A 16,128-nucleotide genomic window follows, 5' to 3' on the forward strand; every position below is an offset into this window, starting at 1 on the left:
TCTAGGACGCAGGGACGCGGGCAAACCAGAACACTGCTGATCTATGCGTTTGAATTTAAAAACTAGATGTTCTTGCCCCTGAGGACCGCTCCAGACTGTGCACCCGATGCGGTTTCGCCAAATTCTATGGAAAATCACTGAAAAACATGCTTCTTCTTCCTTGTAAGAATCCCTCTCCTCTGTTTTCAGCAATATACAACTATGATGCCCGCGGAGAGGAGGAGCTGTCGCTGCAGATAGGAGACACGGTTCACATATTGGAGACACATGAACGTAAGCATTTCTGCAAAGGCTGCATCGACTCGGGAGGAGAATAAGTTGGTGAAAACGCGCACTCGTGAGTGTTTGGCGGCCTGAAACCCTCATTGAACCAGTACCTGAAAAACGGAGAAACAGACTGGTAACGAGATTATTGGTGGGATGGATGGCAGAACATACAGTATATATTTTTGTGGGCCTGCAAAAATACACGATTCACATCAGATTTCTTCTTTAAATGGTTCTGAATAAATTGTAATAAAACCCTGCACCTGATACAAATGTCAAGAGAGCTGGGCTGATCTCATTTTATTTTTTTCCTGAAAATAGTTCTCTCTTTCTCTATTCTGTTTTTAAAGACTGGTACAGAGGGCATAGGCTGAGGAGAAAATCCAGAAAGGTGAGTGACGCGTTATCAAGTTGTGACACCATTCTCGACCGAGACATGTTTGACATTGACCTGTCCGCCCAATATTCTGCTCTTGCAGGGCATCTTTCCCGCGAGCTACATTCACCTGAAAGAAGCGACCGTCGAGGGCAGCGGGTCAGTACTTGAACTGTGTATTGCTGCCGTTCCACATTAATGCCGCTTTGAGATCAAAAACCTTTCAACTGTATTCAGAACTTCTCCAGACATTTTATAGGTTTGAAGAGATTGAATAAAATGTACATAGGCTGTAGTATTCAGTTGTGGGAATCCATCCATGCTATGAAAAACCACAACTGCAAAACAAAATAAAAACATGTTTTTCGAATGCCCGGAGGAATCCCACGCAGGCCCAGGGAGAACATGCAAATTCTGCATGGGAAAGCCGGTAGCTGGTTTTGAATCCTGAGCCTCCGCACGCTGGGTCTGGCATGCTAACCACTCATCCGCCATGCCGCTCTGGTAGAGGAGTTATTTGTAAAAACAAAGGTACAAAAAAAAATGTACACAGTACCGTTATTTGTTAAACAAATTTAAAAATGGTTTGTTTTTTGGCTTCAGTATATAATATATTTAATCTAATTCATCTCACTTAATCTAAACTAATTTATAAATCCAGATTTGTGTGTGTGTGTGATTTATTTGCTACAAAATGGCTAATCTGATTTTCTTATATAATTACACTGTTGTACTTTAGGCCTCCGCATGTGTCCTTAGCTAGGTTTTGTGTCAAGGCATCCCAATAATTACCAATAATATCAATAAACATCTGCTTTTGTGTGTTCTGCTTTGGTGGGGTCCCTGTACTATAGCTCACAACTACCGACCTCTCCAAGCAGCCAAATCCCATCTTCTATAGGCATGGTAATCCTGGACGATTTTCTTGTCTAAATATAATCTATCCATCCAAAGCCATCTATCTAAATTTAATTTCAACTACTTGACTCAACTACCATAAATCTTGATTCGTGCATGCGTACGTGTCTCTTCGCATATCTTTGTATGTGATTTATAGGCTCCGAAACTGCCGATCCCTTTTTGTGAAAATCAACACAGTTAAACTTTAGGCATCTGTGAGAGTCTTTAGCTAGGTTTGGTGTCAAGGCACCCTCAGTAAATACCAACAAAATGGATCATTATCTACTTTTATGGGGTCTCTGATGGCGGCCAAATTGGGTACTGCAGCTACTGACCACTCCAAGCATCTTTTATTATAACCGACTCCTGAATTATTTCTTTTGCTCACGTTTCAACAAACCATGGCCTGAAACACCAGTTCTTTCTGCCTGCCATAAAATAACAACCGAAAAACAGATTTGCCCTATCACAGGTTTCTTTTGAAGCCCTGGACGATAAACAAGGGATTACTGTTTCTTTTCTTCACATTCATGTTTTTTTTTAGTTTTGGCCTTTTTGCTCAATATCAACCATCGATTTTAATGAACTATCCTCACGAGGGTCTCAGGGTTGCATAACGTTTATTGTAAAGTGTCAGCAGATACTGTATATTGATTTGACTTGACCAATGGGGCAGCAGTGGCTCAGGAGGTAGAGCGCTCGTCTTGGGATCAAGAGATCGCAGTTCGAATCCCGGCTCGTCCGTGTTACATGTCAAAGTGTCCTTGGGTAAGACACTGAACCCCCAATAAGCAGGTTAGCGCCTTACATGGCTGGACGGCTGCTATCGGGAAATGTGAAGCACACTGTAAAGCGCTATGGGAAGTCTTGACTTGTAAAGCGCTATGTAAATGCAGATCATTTCATTTCATTTCAATGTAGGCAAAAGGAGACAGTTGTACCCACTGAGTTACCACTAGTGCAGGAAGTGACCACCACACTACGGGAGTGGGCATCTATATGGCGGGATTTGTACGTGGTAAGTGTCAGTTTCTTTGCAAATCTACAAATGTCCTTGTCGTGTAAGCGTTACAAGAGTTTTTCTTACCGGAAGGGAGACAAACGCGAGATGTTCAACTCTGTGCGGGACATGATCTACAACTTGATAGAATGGCGTTCCCAAATCCTTTCGGGGACACTCCCGCAGGATGAACTCTCCGAACTCAAACAGAAAGTGACCTCCAAGATTGACTATGGAAACAAGTGAGGTTTCGTTATCTATGAAGGCTAGTAGAACAGGAAGCTCGGCAAACCGAAAATCTTTTCTTTTACTCCAGGTACTTGGATCTGGACCTCGTGGTTCGGGACAAAGATGGCAATATTTTAGACCCAGATCTAACCAGCACCATCAGTCTATTTAGAGCCCATGAAACTGCATCCAAGCAAATCGAGGACCGCATCCAAGAAGAAAAGGTGGGAGATAATCCTATCTTAACATTTTCAGATGGGATTTCATCCCCCAAATAAACCCTAACTTTGATTCCAAACCCCCATTTTCAAGGGTTGTACGGGTGCTTGAAATACTTGAAAAAGCTTTAGTTTAACGTGTTTTCAATCATTGAAAACATGCTTGAATTTTGGCAAAAATGTTAGTAAATGAAATGGTTGCCTTTTTTTTCCCAACATATCTGCTTAAAATGACACCTACACGGTTCTCTTGTGCCTTCACATTGCCATTGCAATTCTTCCTTTGTGATTGACGGCAGCTGGCATGAGGTTGTATGGCATTGTCCTATGACGCATCATTGCCCCCTATGGGTTATTACCCAGGTGACAGGTGCATGCTACATGTAAACAGGGGCACTATGAAATGTGTATTAGTGCAAGGATTACGTATCAGTTATGGACATTTATTATGGGCCATGCAAAAAATGAAAGTTGTGTTTCCCAATTGAAAATTGTAATGGGAAGAACTTCTTGCAATGAAAATGGAAGCTATATAGAACCATCATTTTACCCTACACCAATATGGGGTGACGATATTTACTCGCGTCTTGTTCAGATCTACAACTAGATTCGTAATTTAGTCAAGATCTAAGGATCATGTCTTGATAAATCCACGCGCAAGATTAAAATTCGGAAATGTAAATCGCATATATATTTGTGTCTCTCACATAATACATTATTCAGACTGCATTTCTTCTTTTAATGCTACTGAAGTTATTGAAAAATGGGATTGTCCTTAACGGGTGCTTGAATTTTCTCTCCAGTCGCAGAAACAGAACATTGACCTGACCCGACAGGCCAAGTTCGCCTCCACGCCGGCGTTTGCACTCTTTGTCACGTTGAAGAACGTGGTGTGCAAAATCGGAGAGGATGCTGAAGTGCTGATGTCCCTGTATGACCCGGGGGAGTCCAAGTTCATCAGGTGATGCCCAGGAAGATGACTCTCAGTATGAGCCATTAGTGGCGTTAGGGCTCTGTGATATGGCCCAAAATTAAAATCTTGAAGTCAGTCTGATACCGCCTTGATTTAGAAGGTTTTTAAATGATAAAACTCATCCACTGGGTTAGTATGGGTGCTTGAAATTTTTGAAATTGCTTGAATTCTAATGGGGTGTTTTCAAAGACCGAAACGTGCTTTAATTTTCAGGGAAGTGCTTGTAAATGCTTGAAATTGTCCCCATGCTTAAAAATGCTCCTATGAAGGGTCCTCACCCCCTATAGGACATGTGCATGCACCACCTCATCAGGACATGATGAAACGAGCTTCAGTGCAAGAATTACGACTGAATTAGGGACATTTATTATGGGCCATGTAAAAAATGAATTCCCAGTGGTAAATTGTAGTGTGAAGAACTTCCCATAACTAAAAATGGAAGCTAATGCAAGTCATTTTTACCCAACACCTTTATGAGGAACAATTTGTCATAAACATATTGATACACATATTGTTCAGATCCCAAAATATATTCTCGATTTACTCAACATCTAAAAAAATCATTTGTCTTGACACATGCACAGACAAAATTAAAAATCGGATATGCAAATCACAGTTTTATTTTTGTGGGCGTGCAAAATACATGATTCGCACCAGATTTCTACTTTTTATAGTACTGAAGGATTGGGAAAATTGGCTTTGAAATTCCTTAAAAAGTGCTTGAATTTGGCCATGAAAAAGGTGTACAAGCCCTGCACCTATTACAAATGTGTCTCATGAGAGTTGTAATAAGGGGGATTACATCATGTTTTCTTCATTTTCCTCATGTTGAGATTTTTGAGTTTTTCCTTGCCCTCGTGTAGGTTTTAGATCAGGGGATGGTGTCATAATAGTCCGTGGTTTGCAGTAATCTGTGGTCTGTGCAGCCCTTTGAGACTCCTTGTGATTAAGGGCCAAACAAATAAACAGGACTTGACTTGACTAATAATTACAATAATACATCCCGTGAAAACTGTTCTGGCAGGGATAATCAAAACATTAACGGTCATAAGAGTTAATTCGACATTACTAGAATTTTTCACGCTCGATATTACAATTCAACACATTTCCAAATCTAAGTGATTTGTTAAATTGCCCACCACTAATTGACATATTCACTTCTTTCCCCCACCGACAGCGAGAACTACCTGGTGAAGTGGTCCAGCTCGGGCCTGGTGAAGGACATTGACCAGCTTCACAATCTGCGTGCCGTTTTCACTGTGAGTTACTTTTAAACTTTGAATATTATCGACACGCTTTGGTCTTTTTTTAGCGTGGGGGAATGCCACTGTTACTATTATTTTAGACTTGGAAGAAAAGCAAATAATTATTATGATCACGAATCTGTTGCTTCAATTTATCTTCATTATGACACTTTTTCTCGTAAGTGCACCTGAGACTCATTAATATCCATCCGTTATCTGCACCGCTTATCCTCAGTAGGGTCACGGGGGTGCTGGAGCCCATTCCAACTATCTGAACTGGTTGCCAGCCAGTTGCAGGGCACACAGAGACAGACAACTCACTCACTCATTCACACTTGGGGACAATTTGGACTGGCCAATTTATCTAATATGCATGTTTTTGGAATGTGGGAGGAAACCCACGCAAGCTCGGGGAGAACATGCAAACTCCACACAGGAGGTTTGATCTCATGACCTCAGAACTGTGCCGCACACGCACTAACCACTGCGCTGCTGTGTTGCCGACATTAATATCAACATTGCGAAACATTGCATGCAACAAGATTAAAAACGATGGAAATAGTGCTTAAAGGGATACCCAAATTCTAAAACATGCTAAATATGAGAAAATGGTACATGTTTTGTGGTATCATAAATATATATTTCATCTGTATATTTCAAATATTTTCCGATGAAATGTATCTCAAAGACGACCTGCCTGTCTCGTCTTTGACTTCCTGAGATGTGACGTTATTTTTTACGTAGTTTTTTTGCTGAGGCGTTGTGTTGCGGGTGGCTGCCGCAGTGGTACAGCAAATGGTGAGCAGCCAAAATGGGCCCAACTGGCAAAAATAACACACAGAGTTAATGGGGGGTAAACAGGACACAGCATGCTAACTGGGACCGGGAGGCTGGTCCACCAAAGCATTCAGTAAGCAGCCAGGCTAACCATGAACCAACATCGGAAAACTAATGAGGCAACAAACATAAACCAAGCCAGGGACAAATACAATGGGCATGGCAGGCTATTTGGCTAATTGGGTGCTATCTGGACAACATTATACCAATTGCTAGACACGCGGCGAAAAACACAAAAGGAAAAAACACAATTGTCTACCTAAACGGTGGTTAAGAGAAAGAGGGAACATACACCGTAACGGCATCATGTTAACTTACGTCACGCGGCTTTTGGAGACTCGGACAAAAGAGTCACAAGTCCCCCCAGCGACCAGTAAGCAATATTACAATATCTCCTAGAGGAAATGAGCTCTTTGCAATCGCTGTTCACTACAATCGCTGTCTTTTTCTCGGCTGTGTGTCGAATTTGATTTCAATGGCACCACCAGAGGGAAACAATTTAAAGAGCTGATGTACGGGATGGGAATAGTCCCTTATGGTGTTGATGGCTCGGCTGCTTTTATCGCGAGGCGGCAATGTCTTCTAGACTGGGCAGAGAGCAGCCCATGACCTGGGCTGTTGTTGCAACAGACGTACAATGAGCCTGTGGTCATTGTTTTTTCTTCACCATTAAGAATAAAGGACAATAATACCTTTCAGGATTTGGGCAGTGAAGACCTGAAGCGCGAGAAGATAAGCTTTGTGTGTCAGATTGTCCGAGTAGGCCGCATGGAGCTGCGTGACAATAACACCAAGAAGCTGACGTCGGGCCTAAGGAGACCTTTTGGTGTAGCAGGCAAGTCACCATGAGAACTCTTTAAAGTGTGTAATATTTGACCACTAGGTGGCACAGTGATTTTGCGAATTCAAAGAAATACAAATGTCTCCACCTATGCATCAATTGAAGGCTGGGCAAACTACAGCCCGAGGGCCACGCGCAAACTGGAAGTCTTTTAATCCGGCCCGCTGAACAAAATTGATCAAAATATAATGACAAAAGCTATAATTAAATAAAGAACTACTAGAAAAACAACTGTTTTTCAGTGCCAGCTTTACCCACATATTCCCTTTGTGTTTTTACTAGAAAAACACTACTACAGAAATATTACAAAATGGCTACTAAATATGAAATTTAGTGCTTAAAAACAGACCTCGTTTTTTTTTCAACTTTCATTCTTAAAAAAAAATACCACAGAAAATACTAAAACACTATTACGGCAATACTGATTCAGAAATACCTTTCAAGAAATGCTTGTATAGGAAAAACTACACTAATTCAAATACTGTTATACTTTAAATTATTAAATACTACTGTTTAAGTACTACAGAAATACTACAAACATACTTCTACGAAAGTACTTCAAAAATACTTCTGCAGAAAGACTTCAAAAATACTACTATAGTAACACTATATATATTTCTACAGATATACTACAATAGAAATACTACAAAAATCACATTACAGATATCTCACAACAGAAATGCTTCAAACATTCATCAACAGTAATACTACATAAACACTAAAAAAATACAACTACAGTCGTACTACAAAACTAAATCCCTGATTTAGTGTTAAAACAGGGATTTCAATAGATTATTTTGTTTCAATTGTGAGCGTTTCAAAACCAATTTGACAGCTGATGTATTTAAAAAAACAAATATAAAGAAATGTAATTATTCCAAAAATAAGACAAATGGAATAAGTCTCCAGGGCCGCCTGTGACTCCAACTAATTGCCCACCCCTGATTAAATCAATGAAATTCGCAAGTCTTAGCAACTCTGATCTCATTTTGTGTCCGAGCACTACTCACGGTTATAACAATGTCGGCAATAATGGCCTCCTTGTCCCCCCCCCCCCCCCCCCCCCCCCCCCCTGCAGTGATGGACGTCACTGACATCATCACGGGCAAAATGGACGATGAGGACAAGCAGCACTTTATCCCGTTCCAGCCGTAAGTCGGGCTTTGTACGGGTGCTTGAATCCTTGCAAATGCTTGAATCTTCGCGTTGTGTTTTCGAGGGTTGACAAGTGCTTGAATTTTAGGTGAAGCGCTTGTTAATGCTTGAAAATGTTGCTAAGTTTCTTAGGTAATGGGCTAAGCAGTGTTCTCGTTTGCCTGCGCCCCTGCGTCATAGACGCATCATTTTTGCTGGGGATGCATAGTCTCAAATCAACGTGCGTCCCTGGGACCCAACTTTTTTGAGACAAAATTGTCATTATTACCCAATTCCTTTTTTTTTTTAAACAAAGATTTACCGCACTCAACTTTTCGTCAGGCAGATCCGGCAGATGTTGTTTTGGTCTCGCGGTTTGAGTTTTCGTCTGCACGCCGATCTCGAGTTGTGTAATGAAACGTCAATCTCTTTTTAGAGAACCGGCTTTTTCGGCTCAACTCATTCAAGAGAGCCGGCTCTCAAACGGCTCACTTGCTTTAATGCATTATATTACGAATTATGATGTTGTATAAAGAAGTTAAGAAAAAAAGGAAGTGTAAAAGAAGAAAATGAAAAAAAGACAGGTTTTTGGTTATCCATTTAATCGGTATATTACCAACAATAATTTGATGCAGAAAATGAATTCATAATTTGATGATTAAAACTGAATGAATTTATCGATTTTTATTATATATTTGTCACCGATTTACAATTTCAACCTTGATAAGACTAAATTTTGGGGACCCATAGATTTTTGAGCATGCGAGTCCCCGTACCCATCACTTTTCAGAGGTAAAATGAACACTGGCTAAGGTTAGAAGCTAGGTTTTGGGCTTAAAATAGGGGTTCCAAAATAGGACTAGGGTTAAGTTTTAGTCTTATTAGGTTTCTGAATAACCCAGCCCTAACCTTCTTTCAATTGTGCCCACAATAGGCTATAACCCAAGCCCTTTCAAACCGTAAACCTTGCTTCAAACCTACTTTGGAACCCTACATTCAGTTTAGAAGCCTTATATTGAACTCACACCCTAGTTCCTAACCCTACCCCTTACTCTAGCTGTAACCCTAACCCTATTCAGAACCCTAAATTCGGTTTATACCCTTACTCTTAACCCTTGAGGTCGGTGTCAGGCTAGGGTGAAGAGCTTCCAATGAGGGTTTTAAACTTATGGTTTCAAAATAGGATTGGGGCTAGGGTTAGTACACAGGTGTTAAACTCACGGCCCGCGGGCCACATCCGGCCCGCGAAATCCTTTTATATACATCTACTATAATGGCCCGGGTCTTGATAACTTCCAAATTATACTCAGATACTAAAAACCACAATGGCCGGTAAACCCGTGTGTCTTATTTGTGGAGCTTTTGTGGCCGTCATGAAGGAATTTCATGTAAAACGGCACGACAAGACAAAACTTCGGAGTAAGATGAAAAACCTTGAATCCAGAGAAAAGATACAGAAAGTTGAAGAGTTCAAGAAGAATATAAAGATGTTTTTCACTAAAGCAAATTTCCCAAAGTGAAAAGCACATATTTTAGTTATATTTACCGTTTTTTCATATTTTCATTTTTATAGTTTTGACGGGAGATATTTTTATGGAGAGCAATGATTTTTAATTCATTTCATGTTTACGTTTGTTTATTCTGGAATCATATTCCTGCCTGTTTTAAATTCATATTTATTTATTTTTTTATTTATTAAAAAGGAAAGTGTATTCGATAAATATTTATCCTGTTCGGCCCGCGACCAAAGGTGTGGTTTGAGGTCTGGCCCTCTTTATAATTGAGTTTGACACCCCTGGGTTAGTAACTAAGGCTTAGGGTCCCTATTGGGGTATTAAACTGAATTTAGGGTTCTAAAGTAGGATTTGGGGCTAAAGTGCATGCTAGGTCTAGGTGTAGGGCTAGAGTTAGGAGCTAGGGTTTTGGCTGCAAGTTAGGGTTTTCAAACCGATTTTAGGGTTTAAAATAAGCTAGGGGATAGACCCTAACCTAACCCTTGATCCTTCGATCTGCGCTGGATTTCTCCTTAATGGAGCTGGAAAAAATGGAACATTGGCTTAAAAAATGCTTGAATTTGGCCAAGAAAATGGTGTAGGAACCCCGGTTCGCGCTTCACACCTTCTTTTGCCTCCGTTTGATTCCCTTTCCTCTCCAGTCCTTGACACCCGATTAGCTGGGACCTTAGAAGCCGCGCGTTTCTCCTTTCCCCCCTTGACTCAATTAAGCCAATCTCATTAACAGGCTGCCACTCTCGCAGACAGGCGGGCTAACCTTTTTCTTCACAGCATTTTCCGCGTAATTGCAAATGCTACGGGTAGGCCAACAGGTTGACCCACAATTTTATCCTTCTGCATCAATTATGCTTGTTTCAAGCAGGTGTTTTGTGAGTTTTCTGAGGAAAAAATATCACTTTAGACCAGGGGTGTCAAACTCATTTTTACTCGGGGGCCACACGATAGAAAAAACATTCTGTCGGGGGCCGGACTGGTAGATTAAAGAGAAAGAAAAAGAGAAAGAAATAAGAGAAAGAGGGAGGGAAAAGGAGAGAGGGTGGGACAAAAAAGGAAAAAGAGAGAGAGGGAGAGAGCGTGAGAAACAAAAGATAAAAAGTCGTGACAAAGGGGGAAAAGAAAGGGAGAGGAAGAAAGAAATACAAAGAAAAATAGAAAGACAGAAGGAGAGAAAAGAGAAAAGAAAGCGCTAAGGGTATGAAGAAATGAAATGAAATGATCTGCATTTATATAGCGCTTTTCAAGTCAAGACTTCCCAAAGCGCTTTACAGTGTGCTTCACATTTCCCAATAGCGGCCGTGCAGCCATGTAAGGCGCTAACCTGCATATTGGGGGTATTAGGGGTTCAGTGTCTTACCCAAGGACACTTCGACATGTAACACGGAGGAGCCGGGATTCGAACTGAGATCTCTTGATCCCAAGACGAGCACTCTACCTCCTGAGCCACTGCCCCCCCAGAGAATGAGAAAAGAGAGAAAAGGAAAAAAGGAAGTTAGAGCAAAAGAGGTTAACAGACAAAGAGAGAGAAATAGACAAAGAGCAATAAAGGAAGAGAAAAAGAGAGTTAAAGAGACAAAGACGGAGTGGGAGAAAGGGGGTGAGAGATATAGAGAGAGAGAGAAATAAAGAGAAATAAATACAAAGAGGCACCTGGCTTTGGCAACATCAAGCTTGTTTTTCTCTTGCGCTCCTCTGAGTGTTGTCTCGCGGTCCGGATTCAATTCCTTACCGGGCCTGATCTGGCCCGCGGGCCGCCTGTTTGACACCTGTGCTTTAGACCATGGATGTTCATTTTTTTCCATTTAAGGGCAAAGTCAAGAAAAATCAAAAGTCATAAGGATAACCTTAGACACACCAAAAAACAACGACTGCTATAAACCCACAAAGTACCCCTCCCCCCATTCCTAAGAGAAAAGTTTTTGTGTGTGTGTTATCATGAAATGAAAAATGGACCGCATTTCCATAGTGTTTTAACCGGTCACTGAAGCCCTCCCAATGCTCTTTTATAATGTACTTCACACGTACCCAAACACACCAATAGTGGAGTCAGTGTTTTGCCTAAGGACACTTGGGCATTTGACTAGAATCAAACCTGCAACCTATTGCTTCCAATAGGCGCACACTACATCCTGAGATACTGCCGCCCTCAGCATTAGTATTAAACAAAAGTGTCCCAAACGTAGGTGTAAATGTATGTACCGTATTATCCGCACTCTAAGGCGCACCGGGTTATAGGGCGCACCCCGAGAAAATAGTTTTTGGTCCTATTTTTGACATACATATGACGCACCGGATTATAAGGTGCTACAATGGGAACGTCGACAAAACAGTCAGATAGTTCAGTCCAACTTATTAACATTCCCAAAGCTTGCAAAGACGCAAATACGTGTCGAGAACACGTGCGGATGCGGTGTCCATACGATGTCACTCAAATGCATCGTTCCATCATTCGGAAGGTTAAAGTCTTGGGATTCAAGAAATGCCAACCATTCCTTAGTTTCTATTTTCTTTTTCGCTCGCAACTTTACTGTGCATATGACAATAAAAACTTGGAATTGAGTTGAATTTAAAAATAGACACTCCATTCCATCCATTATCTGCACCGCTTATCACAGAAACATCGAGTTTAGTCTGAAACAAGATACAGGGAAAATATATAGCCGGAGTAGCTCACCGAAGTCGTTGTGTTCAATAATAATGTGCAACCGTGGTCCTCTTATATCCGTGAGTGTAGTAAATCCAGGAGAGTAAAATATTTACAAATACAGTACAGAATAGTAAAACACTGTTTTCTCTATGCCGTCAACCCAACGTGCTATTCACATTCATCTTTTTCGGCCAATTGCAGGCTTTGTTTTGCCCCTTTAGCCTATGCCAGCCTGTAAATGATAAAAAGGATCTGCCCCCTTTACCTCTGAATAACTTTAGCCAATAGTGATCGATTCAAATGATGATGGACACATTGGTTAGCCAATGAAACGCCGGTAAATAAATCCCAGCATACACCGCGGACGACTTCGCCTTCGGGGGAAAATCGAGTCGGCGGCTGCTTGCCTTAGTTGCAAGACTTTGCGACTTAATATTGATCCATATATAAGGCGCACTGTATTATAAGGCGCATGGTCAGCTTTTGAAAACAATAAAGGCTTTTAGGTGCGCCTTATAGTGCGGAAAATACGGTACTTGTAAACATAGCACAGTCAATAAAGCAGTTAATAAGAAACTGTTCACTATAGATTTAATTCAGTACAGTACAGTAATACAGAGGTAAGATGGACCTACTCAGTTAAGTGTACATATGTTTTTAGAACCTTCTAAGAAGGTTAAGACAATGAAGATGATTCACTGCACAGGTTAGTGAGAGCTTTACTGCTCCTCAGTTGTGCCCTCTGCAACTTAGAGACTCAATTGGAAGATGTAAAGCCTGCTACCAGAAGGTTTTGGCGCACAAATAAGATGCTGATTGGACAGGGCTGGGCAGGGTTACTTTAACTTGATTACTTTCAATGACTTTTGGATGACTCCAATACCAAATATGCTCATAAAAGACAAAAGAAACTAAATAGGAATCAAATGACTAAATTTTGTGCAGGCTTGGGGAGTAACGGAATAAAAAAATGATGTCGGCAAGCTGTTTGGATTGATTTTCATTTTGTTTCTGTCGTATTTTATGTTCGTTTTGCCGTAGATCAGAGAGATCAAAGCCAGGAGCGAAAGTTTACCACGTGTTGTGAGTCATCATTCTATTCATGGGGCGGCAGTAGCTCAGGAGGTAGAGCGCTCGTCTTGGGATCAGGGGATCCATGTTCGAATCCCGGCTCGTCCGTGTTACATGTCGAAGTGTCCTTGGGTAAGACACTGAACCCCTAATACCCCCAATAAGCAGGTTAGCGCCTTACATGGTTGCAAGGCCGCTATTGGAAATGTGGAGCACATTGAAAAGCGCTTTGGGAAGTCATTGACTTGAAAAGCGCTATAGAAATGCAGATCATTTCATTTCATTCATATTTAGTTTATTTTGTCTTTTAATCCAAAAGTAATTGAAAGTAATCAAGTTAAAGTAACCCTACCCAACCCTGCGAATGGAAATATCGAGCGTTGTTTCTTCTCCGTGAAGAGCCTTCTCTGCATCGCCACCCCATTTGCCGCAATGGCACGAGACCAAGGAATATCCTATCTGTTAAAACCGACGCTATTCCCCAAACTATCATTGGCAATGTGTGTGTTATTCATCTGCCTTTTCCTACTCATGCAGGGTGGCGGGTGAGAGTGACTTCCTGCAGACAGTCATCAACAAAGTCATTACAGCCAAGGAGGTCAACCACAAAGGCCAAGGTAGGCTTTCTTGAGGATTGCAAAACAAGTGTTATAAGGTTAGACATTTCAACTGGATTAATTAATGGAACTCATTCAGTGCCAAAACAGAAAAAAAAAATGTTTTTTTGAATTAAAAACGCTTTAGTGCAGCTCATCAGTGAGTATCAATCCTGTAGAATGATTTCAGTATGGAAAATCACCATTAGATGGCAAGAGCAGCTCCGATCAGATCTTTTTCCACACGTCGAGGAAGCGCCCACTTCGTTGTGTTGCTTCTTGTATCCACCAAATGAGAGTGTGTACACAGCCCGTATGGGGAATAGGCGCAGTGAAGGAAGGTGGTGAGAACAGCAAAAATATAAGTACTGACAGGAAGTCTGAGTATTTTTCTTTCTAAAAATATGACAAAGTCCCTTCGTCATTGTCGGGGTGGAAAGGGATGACATTTCGTGCACGTCGGCAGGAACGCGATCACCATGGTCAAGGAATTAGTGTGATCGCACCACCCGAACCATTGGGCACTGGAAAAGTTCATGCAAATTTTATTTTTCTAGCAAAGTTCCCTTGTGTTTATGGAAAGTATTGTTTAGATATTGGAGGTGTCACAAATGCAAAAAAGCACCAAAGTGAAAATTCTATTCAACGAAAATTCTCAATGAACATTTGTAAGATCTAGAAACAATGAAAGGTGAGACATGAAGCCTTTTCATGTGTCCTTTGAATATATAGCCAGAGAACTAACTTTTCTGTTGGCTTTCAAAAGTGAGTCAAAAACTGTTTGGCACAGGCTCTTCCCATTGGAGAGAAACGTCTGCATTTGAATGCGTGAAAGAAAACAAAACATAGGGAATATTTTAACACTTCTCATGAAGTCAGGATGATCGCATTTTATGTCAGAAAAAAAACCTCATCCTGCTCAAAACCATCATCACTCTTTGTCGAGCACCGACGCATTCATCGTACCTAAAATAAATTATTTCGTGTCTCCATGGTTGCAGAATTTCTTCACTAATTAAGACACAGCACTCTTCTGATGCAATCAAAGATTTGACAGGTCTGTACAGAACAGAAGAGCATGTAAGGTGTCACCTTGTTCTGTCAGCAAGACTAAAGCCCTCCCTGGGCAAATGGAGCACTCAGCACAGCTAGCTTATGAAAAGGCTTCCAGCTTGTCTCCTAACATCATCAAGCCTCTCCAAAGACGATCACTAGAAAGATTGAGACGGTTTTAGATGGGAAAACCACTAAAAGCCCCAGATAAAGCAAAACATGTTCATCAGCATGATCCCTTGATGCTTGCTTGCTGTAATTGTCTCACCTTTCACGCCATAACACAAGCAGTCTAAACATGGCAGGCATGAAAATCTCTCACCTTTTGAGAATTTCCAAAAGGGTCACCCATGTGAATTGTATGGATTCAAGGAGAAATTGTTTCGAGCGGAGGAGGGAGATGTTTGTGAGATTTCTCAGAGAATGAACCGGGCGTTTGAGTCGTCGAGTAGTACAACTCTCACCGCAACGGTTAATTCCAACCAAATTTCCGTGTTTCTAGACAATCAGGGTGGAGAAGGGTCAACGGCAGCCCAGTGATTAGCAAGCGACCGATTACTTGACAGATATCGGTATCAGCGTATTTTTTCATTCGACGGGGCGATTAATGAACACAGAGAAACGGTCGACCCTTTCTCTCCCTCTCCTGCCTTTTGTCTCGGACGCCACCCACCCCGTGCCCTCTGATTGGACAAGCCACCTGGGGTGGAGCCACTGAAGCAGGAAGCTGTCCCCACTCCGCACTGCAAACTGGAGCTAGAGTTGGGGCTGACACAAATGGGGCATATTGGGAATATTTTTCACATTCGTAATTACTTTATTTTCCCTCTCCACTCCAATTTGTGAGCACTCTTTGACTGTAATGTCGAGGAATTGATGTGCAGCAACGCCCAATTCCCACTCCCCTTTACGTCACAAGCATACTCAACTGGCATAGCAATAAAACACATGGCTATAAAACAACTCTTGCAGTTTTACACTCGACAGTTTAATAAGATAACTGTACAAAATAGCCTTCAGGTAAAATTTCAATCAAGTATTAGTTAAAATAATGCTACGACTCAAGAGAGTCCGTGGGAAATCTGTAATTCTCATTTATTTTTCACACGCAAGACGGTTAAAGTGCCAGTATTTTCCCTGGGGCTAATTTTAGCCTAGTTCTGTGATTTTCAAACAGTGTGCCGCGACACACCAGTGTGCCGTGAGAGATCGTCAGGTGTGCCGTGAGAAAC

At 41.4% G+C, this 16,128-nt stretch overlaps 1 protein-coding gene across 1 annotated transcript in view; it reads left to right on the forward strand.

The window, feature by feature from the left end:
• dock1 (dedicator of cytokinesis 1) overlaps positions 1-16,128 on the forward strand; it is a 197,617-nt gene that overhangs the window by 18,875 nt on the left and 162,614 nt on the right. The window contains exons 2-12 of the mRNA XM_088324183.1: positions 190-273; positions 618-658; positions 747-802; positions 2,465-2,561; positions 2,637-2,785; positions 2,860-2,995; positions 3,793-3,950; positions 5,140-5,221; positions 6,743-6,878; positions 7,963-8,035; positions 13,785-13,864. Coding sequence (XP_088180309.1) covers positions 190-273; positions 618-658; positions 747-802; positions 2,465-2,561; positions 2,637-2,785; positions 2,860-2,995; positions 3,793-3,950; positions 5,140-5,221; positions 6,743-6,878; positions 7,963-8,035; positions 13,785-13,864 — 1,092 coding nt within the window. The remainder of the gene's footprint in view (positions 1-189; positions 274-617; positions 659-746; positions 803-2,464; positions 2,562-2,636; positions 2,786-2,859; positions 2,996-3,792; positions 3,951-5,139; positions 5,222-6,742; positions 6,879-7,962; positions 8,036-13,784; positions 13,865-16,128) is intronic.

This window comes from Urocampus carinirostris, chromosome 19, assembly GCF_059441175.1.
Source record: "Urocampus carinirostris isolate Australia breed hairy pipefish chromosome 19, RoL_Ucar_1.0, whole genome shotgun sequence".
NCBI classification, from domain to species: Eukaryota; Metazoa; Chordata; class Actinopteri; order Syngnathiformes; family Syngnathidae; genus Urocampus; species Urocampus carinirostris.